The following is a 15,534-nucleotide window of genomic DNA, read 5'->3' as shown; positions in this document are numbered from 1 at the left end:
GTTTAGGATTTGAATTAGTGCACAGCAGAGTAAGCATGTTTGCAGTCATGTTAGAAAATCATTTCAGATTTAGGAATGTAATTGACAGACACTTATTTGTTCAAATGACAGAATGATGGAAACTGCAAATTCTCATAGTTTTCTTTCTCATGTGTATTTGTAAAAATGACAGATGATGATTCTGTTAAAAAATCAGAGCCTGAGAGGTTTAGTAATGACCTTGAAACCACAGACTAGGCCTATGGCTGATTGATATACCTTACAAAAATAACATGACATTGAAATGTTTTAAATGCGTGGTGGATTATTTGGTATAAAGCACTGGATCCTTAAAGTTGCTAGCATTCTTGCTTCTTATTAGAATTAGTGTACTTAGAAAATGTAAGATATTTCCTGTGTCTTTTTATTATAGTTTTTTTTTAAATTCAGAAGTCTAATAAAGATTCTGTTACACAAGATTTTACTGTAATCATAGGAGGAAAACAGGGAGAACCTAATTATGAATATGTATTTTTGTTTACAGATTTATTAATATATAGCAGCTTTTCCCTGTATGCCAGACAGCTAGTCTTTAGAAGTCGCAGATAGCATCGACCATCACCTGTTACAGGTTGCATATATTAGTGCAGCATGCAGGAATACTCTGTTTTATTTCATGCCAGAAATTGTGGTAATCAGAACAGGGCTGGTCTCTAAAGAAGAATCCTTCACACAGTTTTAAGAGAACTTGTGTTTATTCCAAGACAGTCTGAGTGTTATCTATTCTTCTGTAGAAATCCAATTTGAAAATATTATTGCTCATATTAATAATGACCTTTAAATTGAGTGCTCAGTATCCTGAAAGATGTAAATAGGAGTCAACAGAAAGTACAGCTCTACATCAGAACATTTGCCAGAGCAAAATGTTCTTTAGATCCAGTTCTTTAGTTAATTAGTTCTTTAGTATCTTTAGATCAAAAGTTCTAAACCTTAAACTTTCCAGTTTTATCAGGAAGAGCTAAACTTTACCAAGTATTATGACATTTTGACCAGCCCCTTTAAAATAACGTGATTTAGCAAAGTTCTTGGATTCAGTCCTGGGCCAAGGACCTTCAGTTCACTTCTATAAACAGCACCTAGTTCATCATTCTAATAAAATAACATTTCTCTTTGTGATGTCCACTCTTTTGAAAGTTACTGTCTTATTATTTTTTTCCACATGTATTCTGTTGTGAACAGCTGCCTGGTATATAAATATAGCCTTTTATTAGGTTAGATTTATTCAAAGTCACTCTTCTACCAACACTTATTCTACATCATTGTTATGTACTCAAGAGCATGAAACATGAAAGACATTTGGTTCTGTTCCTTTCTCAGGTATTTTTGGATTTTTTGAAACAATTGTACTTTTGCATAGATATTGTACATAATTCTATGGCCACGAACAGTTTAAATGCTAGAGTAGACCCATGACATGGCTCGAAGCTAATACATCCCACTGTTACTGCCCAGACACGTTCACATGCATGAGCAGTTTTCAAATACATACATTTTTTTGCTAAAACTTTGACATGGAGGACAAAAATCAAACAAAAATGCTAATGAGAATGTCCCATCTACTTGATGCATTTGAGAATAGAGAAAATGGTGTTCTCGCTGACTCAGAACGGATGTCCCAAACTCTGGTGGGGCCAAACTGGAGCCTTAGAGGACGCCTTTTTCTCTAAAAAGTGTTTACTCTTTTGTGCTTTGTTCCCCACCCCCGTCTTCCTTCCTTCCTGCTTTTTCACAGTGGCAGAAACGCGGTCTTAACTGCTTGCTGCCTATTTCAGGGGGAGACGCACTCGGTCGTGCACCTTGTCCCTGGGGGGATCCTGCTATAGGTCCCCTGCTGTAGCCCTATAACAGCTGTTTTCTTAAACTGCCGGGCTACTGTCAGCTAGCCCCTGCGAGAGGCTTGGCAAAGCTGGGTTAAAGTGGGTCTTGGTTCTCATCCTTTGTTTTCTTTTTGCTCTGAGCCCCCATCAACTGCACCAAGCCAAACCAAAAGTAGGCACAAAGCAAAAGACGCTGAGGTAGTGCCATGTAAGGGTATTGTAGAGCTTTGATTTTTTTTTTTCCTTTTTCATTTCCTCTTGAACAATGAGATAAAGTTTGATCAGTTGTGTTTTGAACTTGCAATATATTTACCGATAAGTTCTAATATTCTTTTGTGTTTGTGCTTGCTGCGGTAATGACATTTTCAAAGATATTTATGTACATCTGTAATACAATTTCCCTATATTCATGTTGATATCATGTTGCCTCATACTTGTGTTACCGTGTTTCTTTCTGTTTTGCTGTTGTACAGTACCATAATTAAGCTGTAGGTGCTTAAAAAGATTAGGATTTGAATATGAGTCCTTCCTAATATGATTTATTCATTACTTATTTACACCCAATTTTATATTTAACATTTAATATTTTTCCTTGTAGAGGCAGCAGGAGAGCATTTGACTACATTACAATTACAAATCCTATACTCATAATGAATTCACTATAATTTTTGAGGACTGGCAGAAGCTAGGATTGGATGCAGTCAGACGACTTAGGTGCTAATTTGCAGTCTGACAAGTTTTGACATGACAAGAGTCTAAATTCTGTTTGCTTTTATATAGATAACCTACTGAAGTCAGCTGAGTAAGTGAGACAGATTTTTGCCTTGACAACTTTTAACATTCTCACTCAGGAGTTCTGCTGTTCTGCACTTATTCAATATCTTAAATTTCTAATGGGAGCTCTGGTCATTGAATTCAGTGGGCTTTAGTTGAGACAGTATTCAATTTCCAAACAAAGAGAAAAGCAAATGAAAAAAACCCAGACTACAGTAGGCTGAATATAAGACTTGCTGAAAATCTGACCTTATAGAAGCCCCAAGAAACCAAAAAAAATCTTGTCTTTAAAAGTCACCCTGTATAATCTGAAAAAATTAAAGCTTGAATGAAGTTATCATAATCTTGTGATGAACACCTGACATCACTACAGGACTGAATTTAAGGTACTTAAATGCTTTTTCAGTTCTGAATTTCATGGGTTTTTAATATTTGGTTTGAGGATAATTGCAACATCTATGAATACCTTTTCCATGTAAGTTAATGATGTGTTCTCATTTCTGGTTATACTTTTCTCCCTTCTGGGGGTATTAAATGAGCTGGGGGTATATGAGATATGCTGAGATTCATTGACACCATTGACATCATTATGCTTTGTCTGTATGTACTGTAAATATTTTTTAATTATTTGCAAAATTGTTTGTTTCAAAATCTTTTGATATCCTTTTCAGCTTATAGTATTAAGCCTGAATTCCAAGTGTGGACTTTTAAGCAGGCAATTACAGGGGAAGTATGTGGTCTGTTTTCCTCATGTGGAGTCAAAATTCAGTGTTGTCAGGCTCAGAAGCGTGATATGCATATCTTCTAGAAAATTTTGAAAGAAGACATCAGTATAATTCCAGATTTGCTACATTTTCTTGCTGTTTTTCTTTTCTTTTTAGTGTTACCATGTAGACCCTGTTTTTCCAGACAGATTTGTTAAAACAGACATCTGTTCTATTTGTGAAAAATGGGACTGCAGCCCCAGGGTGATACTGTAAGATAGTGTAAGAGCAAACAAAAAAGATTGCAATCCAAAATATGCACTGTCTTCCTTCCACTTAGTAAATGTAGCCAGATGCTAACAAGCCATTAGTTGCAGTCCATCTCAAAGAAAATCAATTTGTTTTGTTTCAGTTTGCATTTGTTTTTCACTCATTATTTATAACATTCATTTGTCATTTTTGTCATTTTATAGAGCTTCCAAGAGCAGCTGTCAGGATCTTAAGCAACATGACATTCCTTTTTGTGAGTTTGTCATACACAGCCGAGAGTGCCATTGTTACAGCTTTTATTACCTTCATCCCCAAGTTCATCGAGTCACAGTTTGGCATCCCAGCTTCCAATGCCAGCATCTACACTGGTAAGGCATTGCCATGTAGTATAACATTGAAAGGGTTGTCGTTCTTTGACCAATGAAATAAATCTATTCAGAAATGAACCAAAAACATGCTTTAAGAGTTAGAACAGGTGATTGGATCCAACTACATGCATTCAGTTAGTTATACAGGCTGGTCTTTGATACTTGCTACGTTTGTTTAGTGAACAACTACATAATGAACCCATTTATATTGTTAAAGAGTTGAGGGGGTCGCATAAGCTTAGGCAGTGACATTTTCTAATATGTTAATGTCTTGGGGGGGGAGCAACAAAAACAAGCTAGAAAACCTGTAGGCATTGTTGTGATTTGTGTAGCTTAAGAGATATTTTAAAGCTATTCTTATTTTATAAGAAGTTTACTTCCACTTTGATCTTTTAAAATATCCTAATCTTTCCTTTTCCTTAGTGACTGGTTGTTTATCTATGTCATCCTCTGCTTATTCATCTCTCCCCTTCAGGCTGGTGGTCTTTTCAATATTTACTTATTAAGACTGAGCACCCAACAGTATAGTCTAGCCAGGAGAGCTACCACAATCCTCTCCTGTCTCTCACTTCAGTTCTGAGGCTCCCTCTTTTGCACATGTGGCGCGTCCCCTGCTGCCCGCAGCAATGTGCAGCTAAGTCCAACTTTTGCCATAGCTTGAAAGATTCTGTTACGTAGCTTTGTGCTGCTCTGAGGGAAGGAGAGATGGTCCTGACCTGCAACTTCCCTAGGGAAAGGAGCTACTGCTAGGAAGTGTTGTGCAGAATTGGGGCCCATCATAGAAATCTCCTCCTAGCTGCCTCAAAGACACTCGTCTCAATCTCCATTTCTTCTTTTTCACTTGTAAACATCTTTTTGCCTTTTCCATTCTGCTTCCTATAAAGAATAGCTGCTAATTGCTAGGTGGGTTCATTCTTTGCTCCCCCATACTTCCAGTCACTACGTCTGAGATGGTGAATGGAGACCTTGAGGAATCAGGTGATGCACTTACACCATTAGTGGAGAGAGAGTTATGGGAACAGGGGCAAGGTAGGGGGGGAAGCCCCTGGCTGCATTAGTCAAGAAAAAGAAAAAAATTAGTAAAAGAAAGAGAAACAAAGACACAGAGAGGTCACATGAAAATCCTTTGTCTCCTGTGGTGGCTGGAAGAAAAGCAGAGTGCTGAGAGAAAGTCAGAGAAATACCATGAGATGAGAGCTTGCTGGGAAGAGGTTTTCTTCAGGGTGTGAAATCCTTGTATTCTGTAAATAGGGAGGAAATTTAGGCTGATGGGATTGTAATTCTATCCGATATTTATAGTGGCTGAGCAACAAATGAGTTTTGCTTTAATGGTTTATGGCATTACTGGGAGTCTTGATGGAATTGCTATTCCATAACTCCCTTCATTCTCAGTATAAACCAGAAACATTCTTGCCACACAAAATATTCAACAGTCAGTACATTAATGTTCCCAGCTCCTTAATGTTGCATTAATGTTAACAGTTGTAATTAATTTTCTGGATTGTTTTTATAGGAAAAATGGGAAGAGAAAATTTGGAAATACTGTATTAGATTGCTACTAGTTAATCTAGAAATTGACATTTCCAGTTTACAAACTTTTCTGATTTAACAAAAGGAGTACGTACAACTTACTTATATTAATGCATCTATGTTCATACATCTACAGCTGAGTTCATGTGCTTGCTGAATCTCTTCTAATGTGACTGATGCAAGTTTTGTATCGGGCATTTTCCATCTCAATTCATAAGCATCAATTCTCTAATTAAGTTTCCATTTGTTTCTTTTTTTAAACAAACATGGCATTAAGCATCAGTGAGAATGACATAATGCCAAATTTCAGGTCTTGAACTTGAGCAACTTGTGCTGCAGTCTTGCCTTGTTTGCAATTTTGTTTTCCATGAGAAAAGCAGGTGGCATTCAGCCTTCAGATTTTCTCAATTCTGAAAAAATTAACTTTGACTTTAGGTTGCAGGCAGATCTTCGACAAATCCAGGTTAAAATTTCAGGTGGTTTGATAGAAGCTTTTCTGTGAAAAAAAGGGTTACAATTGAAATCATTTGCAATCAGCAGTGCTGCACACTATGTATTGTAAAGCACCACTCTGATAAAATGGTTACAAATGCCTTGGTTCTAGCTTTAGTTCTAAGAAAAGGTACAGTATGTTTCTCAGACAGAATTGGTTTGAAAATCTCCTCCATATTCCCTCTGGAAGTGTAGCATTCTTAGCAAATATTGCAGTTTTCTGGTACCAGACTATTAGTAGCTGTTAAGATCATCTTTTGCCTCTGTGAAAAGCCTCAGGTGCTGCAACATCCTGACAACAACAAAAAGGACAAAGCTTGAAAATTGCTGACTGAAAGCTGATATTGCCTTGCAGCACTGTATAGAGCAATGTATCTGGTGCATAAACAATTCCTCTGTGCCAAACTGTCATTATAAAATGAAGGAAAGTGCAGTGCAACAGCTTACTCTCAGATCTTAAGCTTTGTTCCTCTAAATGACTTTGAAAAATAAGAATGCATGTCCTTATTAGATGTACGTGTTTTGCTTTGCCCTGGAAGCTCATCTGGATGTGCACTGTAGTAACAGTGTTTCTTTGACAGTATATCACTTCTGATTTCACATGCCCTGCAGAAAAGGAGGAGTGCAGGGATGAAGAATTTGTACTTTGGGCAAAAGAATTTCTCAAGCTCCCTGACACATAGAAAAGAATGTGTTTCTGTCTGCTGCTTTCACCACAAATAGCTAAATCTCCAGGTTAATGCTCCTGCCCTTCCAGTCTTCCACAGAGAGTTTTGCTACTGCCAGCTCCAGTTTGCATGGAGGAATTGGTCTTTGTACTTCCTGAATATAGGTTTTCCCTTCCCCTTCCAACCTCCTGAATGAGGGAGAACCTTGGAGGGCAGTTTCCTCATATTCATCTCCTCATTTTTTATGTTCTAATCTTCATGGTGTGGCAGAGGATGGATGAAAAGAACAGTGCAGTGTAACTCACTGAAGGAAGAACCACTACCCTATTCCTTGCTCAAAATTTACTTGCTCAGTTTTGCCAGGGTACTAGATAGAGGCCTAACAACAGTCTCTTCCAATATAAAGGCCCTCAAGAGAAGAAGAAAGAAGAGATAGATTCAGGTCAAAAAGAGATGGAGAACTCAAAAGTAGCTTATAAGGTGGAAGTAAAAGAAATAGCTGAGGTTAATTTACCGGAAGTAAGCCCTTACCTTGGACTAGATCCTTAGCTGATGTAACTGATGTAGCCAAGGATTTGGTCCATGGAATTTGGAGCCTGAGTATCTGATGCTGGTGTTTTAAAAGGCATTGCAAAGGATCCTGTTCTTCCTTCAGTGTCTGTGTAGACTTCTCTGAAATAGATTTCTTAGAACAGGGTATGCATGGTAGACTCAGATTGCTGAGTTACCATTTTGTTATTTCTTATTTTTATCCGAAGAGAACATTTTCTGTGCAAGTGAAAGGACTGGAATCATTGCTTTCCCTTGTTCATCATTCAGTCATTGAAATCCAGGGAGATAACAGCTTTGAACTTTGTGAGATCATTTAATTCTCCTAGAAAAACTTTAGATTCTGCTCTATTTACATTCTGCTCTTTTGAGAAAGACTCTTTTTGATTCTGTGAATGGTTATTATTGAGAATCTCCCTGATGAAATGACATTTTATTTTATAACGACATTGGTGATGGCAGTATAATTAAGGTAGCAACTATTTTTGCCTCTTATGTTTACTTTCACAATATCAACATTTTAATAAATGCAATGTCTCCTTCACGAATTACCTTCAGACAGATTAGCAGAGAATGAGAATGTTTGCAATAATATTAAAGATATTTTCCGGTGATAGTCTTACAGGCTCATTTAAAAAGAAGAAGACCAAAAAAGTTTAGAAATGTGGATTATAATGTTTAGCTTCTTCTACCTAGATGCAGCTGCCAGAAGTTGTTCAAATTCCATATTTCTGTGAAATGCATCTTTATTAGCAAAGACCTTATTTAAAGACCTTCTCACAGGCCAGTGAGAAGCAAAAGCCAAGAAAAGCTAAGAAGTACAAGAAGTTTGCTGAGTTAACAACACCTGGCCTGGGAATGAAGAGAGCCCTGTGACATATTATCAAACTTCCCACCTTAAGTCTGTAGCAGCAAAGTGATGGGAATTTCATCTGTAGGCATGTCTTTTGTGTCTTAAAGTTACCTCCTGTGATTTGATTCCAAAATCTTAATTTCTTAAATCATTTTTGATCATAGTTTACACTCTGAGTGATTGTGTTGAAATGAGTGGGGCTACTGGTGTAGGAAAGTGCTACCCAATTTGAGTTATGTTATCAGAATCTAGAAATGCAGACGTGAAAATGATACAGAATTTTCTGCCAGACTCATTCATGCACTTCATTTTGGCAGGCTTCTGGGGGCTTGCCTTAGGTCAACACATTTGCTTCACTGGAATTAATCATGAGACTAGGAAGAGGAATATTCATGCCTAGGTTTGGATTTCCTCAAATTTTCAGTAATTAAACTGGAGCAATGCGTATCCCTTCTTCACATTCTAAAATAAATACAAAGCAATATTTCTGCTTGTAAATACAATAGTTCCCTTATAGTGCTTTGGCTGCTGGTAATATCATAAGGAGGCTTTTATTAATTCTTTGACAACACTCCAAAGGTTTGAAAAATCTGACTCGGTTTGCTAGCAAAGAATCAGACAATGGAGTTCTTAGTACAGAGTTTGTGGTCATCTAATTAGGGAAAGAAATCAATATTTATGTTTTATTCTATTTCTATAGGTCCTGTTTTAATCTTGCTCCAATTTCTTCCTGCTAGGTGTGATTATTGTCCCAAGTGCTGGTGTTGGTATTGTCCTAGGTGGCTACATTATAAAAAAGCTGAAACTTGGTGCGAGAGAGTCTGCAAAATTGGCTATGATCTGCAGTGGTGTGTCTTTGCTGTGCTTTTCAACCCTCTTCATTGTTGGATGTGAAAGCATTAATCTAGGGGGGATAAATATACCTTACACAACTGGGTAAGTATCTTTGAATCATCTGTATCAAAATCAGCTTTTTCCATAAGCATGGTAAAGAACTGTAAAAATTGCTGATGTACTGAAGAATCCACATGCTCGGGTAAGAATTTGGTGAGTATTGTAATATAAGCACACACTGTTGTTATATGGCCCTTCTGTTTTACATTTGAGTTGTAATTAAGCCTATGTAATAACTCACCTCTTTGAGGGATGGGAAGATGCCTTAGAATGGACTTCAGAAAGAAGTAATTTTCACAAGAAAATACCAATAGTATCCTGTGTAGATCGCTCAGAGTTTAGTTACAGTTTCTTGAAATGTTTTCTGCTCCTGAAAATTGTGAAAGTAATGAAGGGCTTACAAAGATTGTTCCTGAATAGGTTAATTTAATATCATTGTAATAATGTCTTAGGTCTACAGTCCCCATTTGAGAGAAATCATTTAGGGATGTGATATTAACATCTGTGGACTTAACACACTCCCTGAATCAGTTATATAGAGGCTTGAGGTTCGAATCCATTACAAGTTCTATGAACGCACTCCACTGCTTGCCAGGGTCACTGACTAGATCAAAACCTTTAAAAACATATTGAGAATGAAGAATGCAGTCATAGAAAAAGAAGGTGTAGAGGCAGGAAGATAAGAATTGGGAGTGAGGGATGTGACATTTAGAAATGCCTGCAAGAGCATTTTTTTTTACAGGAGGGAAATTTGGAGGCCAGAGAGTGTGCTAAAAGTGATGGGAAGGTGTTTCACTGCAAGATGTTTTCTCAGAAGCCTGATGATTAGGGTTTTATTTTCTTTCTTATTTTGCATATTTGCTTTTCCCCCAAATTACTCTCTTCATGTAGCTTAAGCACAAGAACAGAGTAGACATCTGAGGAGTACAAACTTGTCTGAAGCAATATTTTTCACTTTGCTTTTACATCTGATAGGATGTCTGCCTTTTATTTATGTCTAGTTGCTGGGTAGCAGATCCATTTGAATATCTTATGTTTGAATGCTCAGCTTTGGACTCTACATTTTGAGCCTTGGGAAAGACTGTAAAAGAGTTGTGGGGCAGGAAAGCAAGTGAAATGGTGAAAAAGAACTAAAAGGGGACAATGAGTGAGCTAAGTGAAAAACGAAGAGGAAGAATGGGGTGTAAAGGAGAAAGAAAATAGGCACAAAGAAAATAGGCAGTGTTTACACAGAGAATATTTTGCGTTGCATGTTGTTGTGTGATACTACTTTGCTGTCAGACCCTAACTGTAGAGCAGGAAAAATCCACAACTGAAGAATCTGACGAGTTGATGGAAAGTTGGATACTCCTTTGTGTTCTTAAGGCCAAGAGTTAAAGCTCAGTGCTGAAGGGCTGTCTGTAGAATGGAATAGCTCGGGTGATATATCCTAGTCTGGGCACTGTGGGCTGAAGAAAAGGGGGTTGGAAAGTGAGTAGAATAGATTGATTGTCCACTTTCTATTGATATTTTGTGACAGCCTATGGTGGTAGATGAAGAAATGAAAATTATTAGGATTAACTGGAACTGCGTGTAATAAGTGTGAATGTCCTTGTCTGACTAATGAGAAGGCTGTGCTTTTTTCTCTTCCTGAAAAACTATTGTTTAATTTAAATCTATTTCTAAATTGAAGTAAATGCAAATTATTGTTATGTGAACATTGGAATTATAAGACTATCTAATTTCATTTTTGCAGTAAATTATTTCTTTATAACATGAATTTAAACAAGAGTCTCTACCCACAACTTCAAATCATTTACTTTGTAAGGAACTCTTTTACTTGAACATCAAAGAATGTTATTGTTCATGTAACAAAAAAGCATGCTTTCATTTTGAGGTTTAATAAAACACATACTTCATTCTCTAGTTCCAGTGCAGTGCAGTGTACGGACATCAAAAACAGTTTAACAAGCTAGATCAGATACAAGAAGCAATACAGCTATTTGGTTCAGAGTAAATTATCTTGCGTGATGCTCTACCTTAATGTGGTTATGCCAGTTCTGATATCTGAGCTACCTGCACTGACAGCAGCCCAGAGATCTCTGCATGCCCTACAAGCATTGTGCAGTATAGCCGTACACTGCAATAGATCCCCCTTCTGAACCTTCTGTGGGCAAACATATTTAATACTACCTTTCTGAATCACTTAATCATATCAAAAAGTAGTTCTTTTTCCATGATGAGCTGGGGCATAAACCAATAGAGAGGAGGAGGAAGAGATGGGTTTAGATAACATAAAAGTATATGCATATCAGTACTCAGCAAAGTAGGCAATGATATTTCATAAACCACTGTGACGTTTCATTAAACAGTATTTTTTCTGACTATCAGTTGACAGAAGTGGGTGGAGACCTGGAGGCATGGACAGATTAGAATACATTTGCAAGGATTTTCTGCAGTTTTATGTTGGACACAAGCAATTTTTCAGTTGCTGGTGTGTCATCAGCAGTTCTGTTATCAGGAAGGTCAAGGACACCTCTGTATTAAACATCTCAGCAATTTAGAACCTGTTGTTCAGTTCTCCATGCCTTGTTGCTAAGGGCTATTAGACGTGTTTAATATTTGAAAACACTCTAAGGAACCTTATGTCAAACTGCAAGCTGGCATCGCTCCTCTTGGATCATAACTTACGTTAGAATGGGAAGTCCTAAATCAGTGAATTGTCTCCTTGCGGCCCCTACAGAGAGGTAGAAAAAAGTTAAGACTTGTGTCTTAAGAAAGCAGAATAAAATTGTGTTAAACAGCAAAGCTGAATAAAAGCAGCATGCAGTGCTTTCGAGAAGAAGCTCAAGCTTCTCTGTGATGTGCACCCACTGAGATTCTGTGATGGGAACCAAATGCCCCCAAATTACCCAAAATAGTAACTTACTGAAAGAGTACAAGTGGTAGCATAATGTAATAAATGAATTTCAGCCTGAACCTCCACAGTTATAGCAGATTTCTTAATCTTAAGGATTATTTGCTGAGAACAGTAATTAATTTGGTCAGGTAAATAGAACAACAGACACAAAGGGAATAAGTTTCAGGGAAATAAATAGGTATGTGTTCTAACCACATAGCAATTGCAATTGCTAAACAGCAGCAATAAGAGTGTTTGGTGTTTCAGGATGGCATCCTGCAAAGTGCTGAGAGCATTTGATGGAAGGCTTTTGGTGCTGTGGAACTCAGTATGACACAACCTTTCTCCCTCATCTGATGCTTTCAAAACTCTTCATGAGTAAATTAAACACTGCAGCACTCCAGTGAGGAAAGAAGGAGCAAGAAATATGTGACGTGACAGTCTGTTATTAAGAGACCATCCTTATTAGGAGACAATTTAGTTTAAAGTTAAAGTTTAGTTAAAATATATAATTGAGTTACTGAGGCACCTAACATAAGAAAAAAAAAATCCCATTCTTGTTCTGGAACCAACAGGTTGGGTTTCTGTTACTCTTGTATCTCCTACAGTCCAACCAGCCAGTAAGATCGCTTAATTTGAAAGCAGTGACTAATTGCATCAGAACAATAACAACAAAGAAGGAATCCAGCTAACACAGTGAGAGGGTCCCTTGTTTGACAGCTACACGAAAATTGCTTCATTGCTAGCTTCAGCCTGCAATTCCAGCTGCAATTACTTGCCAAAAAAAAGACTGCAGACCTCTGATATCCTGAATGTCCTGGGCCTTAAAGGTTCAGTAAAAAAACAGAATTATTGCCATCAGGTTAAGATACATCCTTTTTATCCCATAGCCCAATAGTAAGATTATAGAAATTTTGTGGTGAGGGTTTATCTCCTTTCCTGTGTTACCTTGATGTTCAGTACTGTAGTTTACTACAGTAGTCTAAATAGGAATAAAACCATGTGCAAACCAATTTTCTGTTTAGATGTTACCAAAATAAGGTCAGGCACTGGTACTTTATAACTTTGTTTCATTTAGATTGTAACCTGCTGGGGACAGGGCCCACCTTTTTTAAGTATGTGTGCATAAACCTAGCACAATGAGGTTTCTGTCCAAGTCTGGGTATCCGTAATAACAGGTCACAGCTCCAAAAACTCCAAGCAACGTACCTTGTCTTACACTTTCCCTTTTCTTATTTTAGCCCTATACCATGAGCTTTCCACAGGGTAATGTTTGGAGAGGAGATTAGAGTTTAGAGTAAAAATGTTTGGAAGTAGAGTCCCTTTTATCATTAGTCACATCTGATAAAGCTTTTCTCTTTATTAGCTCTACCAATATTGTGTCATGGAGACACAATACAGTCTCTCTGGGAAGTTAAAAAATGCAGTTTGTCAGGTGGGATTCTGGGTTTTGTCCTCATATACGTGTTTAGCAAACTTGCAGTTAAATCTTATGAATGAAAGGAGCAGAGTCATTGTTTGGAGCTGAAAGAATAGTTCAGGAAATGCTGTCATTTGGGGCTGGGTTTTGTTAGTGCATGTGTGCACCAGGTTATATGTATGTGCCCGTGCATGACAAAGGTCTGTGGCAGCTCAGGTGAAGCAACACCACAAGTTGACAGCATCCATGGCTGTTGAAACAAGTAGGGCAGATGTTTCTCGGACATCCTGTGTGTCTACATCAATGGGTGCATTGAAACTAAGCTTCTTTCTCCACAGGCCAGCTCATGGGCAGGATTTATTAGCTTCAGTGCAGTGTCCCCAAGACTCTGCTCTGTCTGGCAAAAATATATAAATCATGTAAATCTGTGGAGTGTTCTGCAGTAATTCAGGGATCAGGACACTGTTCTCCTTTGTGCAGAGCAGGCAGCCTCACAGTGTCAGAAGACAGGATTAGTGGTGTACTTTCAGCTTGTTGCTGGAAAAATACGTACCTTCAAGAAAAAATTCTGGGAGAGGTGTTCATGGAAATCTGTTATAATATGGTGTGATATGTGATAGATCATATGTGATGACAGCGAGGTTTACAAAGATGTGTATTAGTAGAGCTCTCACATCCCCAGCATCTGAATTCCTTCATTAGTTTCCCATCATTGACAGAGGAGTGAAGACTGAAGGTAATAAAGATGAAAGCACAAATGTCTTAAAAATGTCCGTTAATGAGATTTTAGAGACAGAACTAACAGGTGATTTTGTGTATCACGTATTCTTGAGAACAAAACAGAACTTCTCTTTGCATACAAGGGGTTTGCTATAAACAAAAAAAAATGCTAAACAAATCCTAAAAATAAACCTTCCAGTGATTTGCTGAGGTAGAAGAGATGATGAAAGCTGGAGATACACAGCTTGCAGTAGCTTATTAATAACTTGAACATGTTTGCTTTGTGTATCTGTCTGTATACACAAGGCTTCTTTGGGAGAAAACAAAGAAAAGTATTTAAAATTAAATTCTCACAGTGATCTCAATTCCATTTTGAATTTTGTGCTTCTGATTTCATTCACCTTTGTTTTTAAGCTGATTTCCTAACCTGTTTGTCACGGTAAAATTCAGCAGTGTAGCTCCTGCGAGTCAGTTATGTAAGTGGAGCTAGGCAGGAAACAGCCTGTCCTGCCTGTAAAAGCACAAACCCCATCTGTTGCTGAGAATGCTGTCACTGGAAGTAGGCATAAGAGGTCAAAAGAAAATGTGCTGGCAAGGTGGGCAAGATTGGCAAAGGCGAACTTGAGCTGTGCTTTTCCCAGGAGCCTGGGATGCCCGCAATCCTGCCCATTTGTCGGATAATAGGACCCTGCTGGAAAGTCGGGCCACAAGGGTTTTCCAGATGGGCTAGCAAGCCTGTGTTATAATAGCCCAAGGAGCAAGGCATCACAGATGTCCAGCTCAGCAGGCTGTGCAGCTCCGAAAATGCCGTCTCTCTGTTTCTATGAAAAATTTCTGTCATCATACTGCTGACATCAGTATGTTCCTGGGGAATTTTTTGATGAATTGGGTATTTTCCACTGGACAAAAGGTTCTGTCAAGACATTACTGGAAAAGTCTGGCTGTTGCCATGTGACATGTTGCTACATATTGCTTTCTGAAATCCAGCATGATATGATAAGGCAAGTTTCAACTGATAGCTGAGAAGGCTACAGAACCAGTATCAGTCCTGGGTATTTAATTTCCTGCTCAAGTTGAAGCTTGTTTCTAAAACTGTCCCTTGTTTGTTTATGGCTCAAGAAAGAAAACATTCAGAAAGTCTTTGGTAAACGTCCAAGTAGACCATAAAGTGCAAAGTAGTTCTAAGAGAGAAATATATGAACCTGATTTGTGTGGTGAATAGACACAGTCAATAAATATTTAAGAGCTACTTAGTAACTCAACTGTAAAAGTGCACAGATAGAAAGGCAAGCATATTTAGCAAAAGCAAATAGTGGTGTTTAAATACATTAAAAATGAGTCAAGTGGAAGCCACTAAGCAGCAGTCATAGTGCTTAGTGTCACTTCTGACAGGAGGTAAGGTGACAGGTAACACAGGCAACAGTCACTGTGTGCAGAGTGGTTCACCATCAGTCTCTGATCTAGTCAAGTATGGAAGATAGATTGGAGCAGAAGAAAATCCCTCGTGATCTGTGGGGTAGCTCATATACAGTAGTTCAGATGCTAGATGCTCACCCTT

The 15,534-nt window shown here is 37.9% G+C and overlaps 1 protein-coding gene across 1 annotated transcript in view; it reads left to right on the top strand.

Annotated features, from left to right (window-relative positions):
• SLCO5A1 (solute carrier organic anion transporter family member 5A1) overlaps window positions 1-15,534 on the top strand; it is a gene marked incomplete at its 5' end in the record, with an annotated part of 79,881 nt that overhangs the window by 45,148 nt on the left and 19,199 nt on the right. The window contains 2 exons of the mRNA XM_013942884.2: window positions 3,808-3,972; window positions 8,802-9,000. Of these exons, the coding sequence (XP_013798338.2) occupies window positions 3,808-3,972; window positions 8,802-9,000 (364 nt within the window). The remainder of the gene's footprint in view (window positions 1-3,807; window positions 3,973-8,801; window positions 9,001-15,534) is intronic.

Source organism: Apteryx mantelli, chromosome 2 (genome assembly GCF_036417845.1).
Source record: "Apteryx mantelli isolate bAptMan1 chromosome 2, bAptMan1.hap1, whole genome shotgun sequence".
Taxonomy (NCBI): domain Eukaryota; kingdom Metazoa; phylum Chordata; class Aves; order Apterygiformes; family Apterygidae; genus Apteryx; species Apteryx mantelli.
Note: the sequence above shows the minus strand (reverse complement) of the source record. Positions and strands in the feature narration are given on the sequence as shown.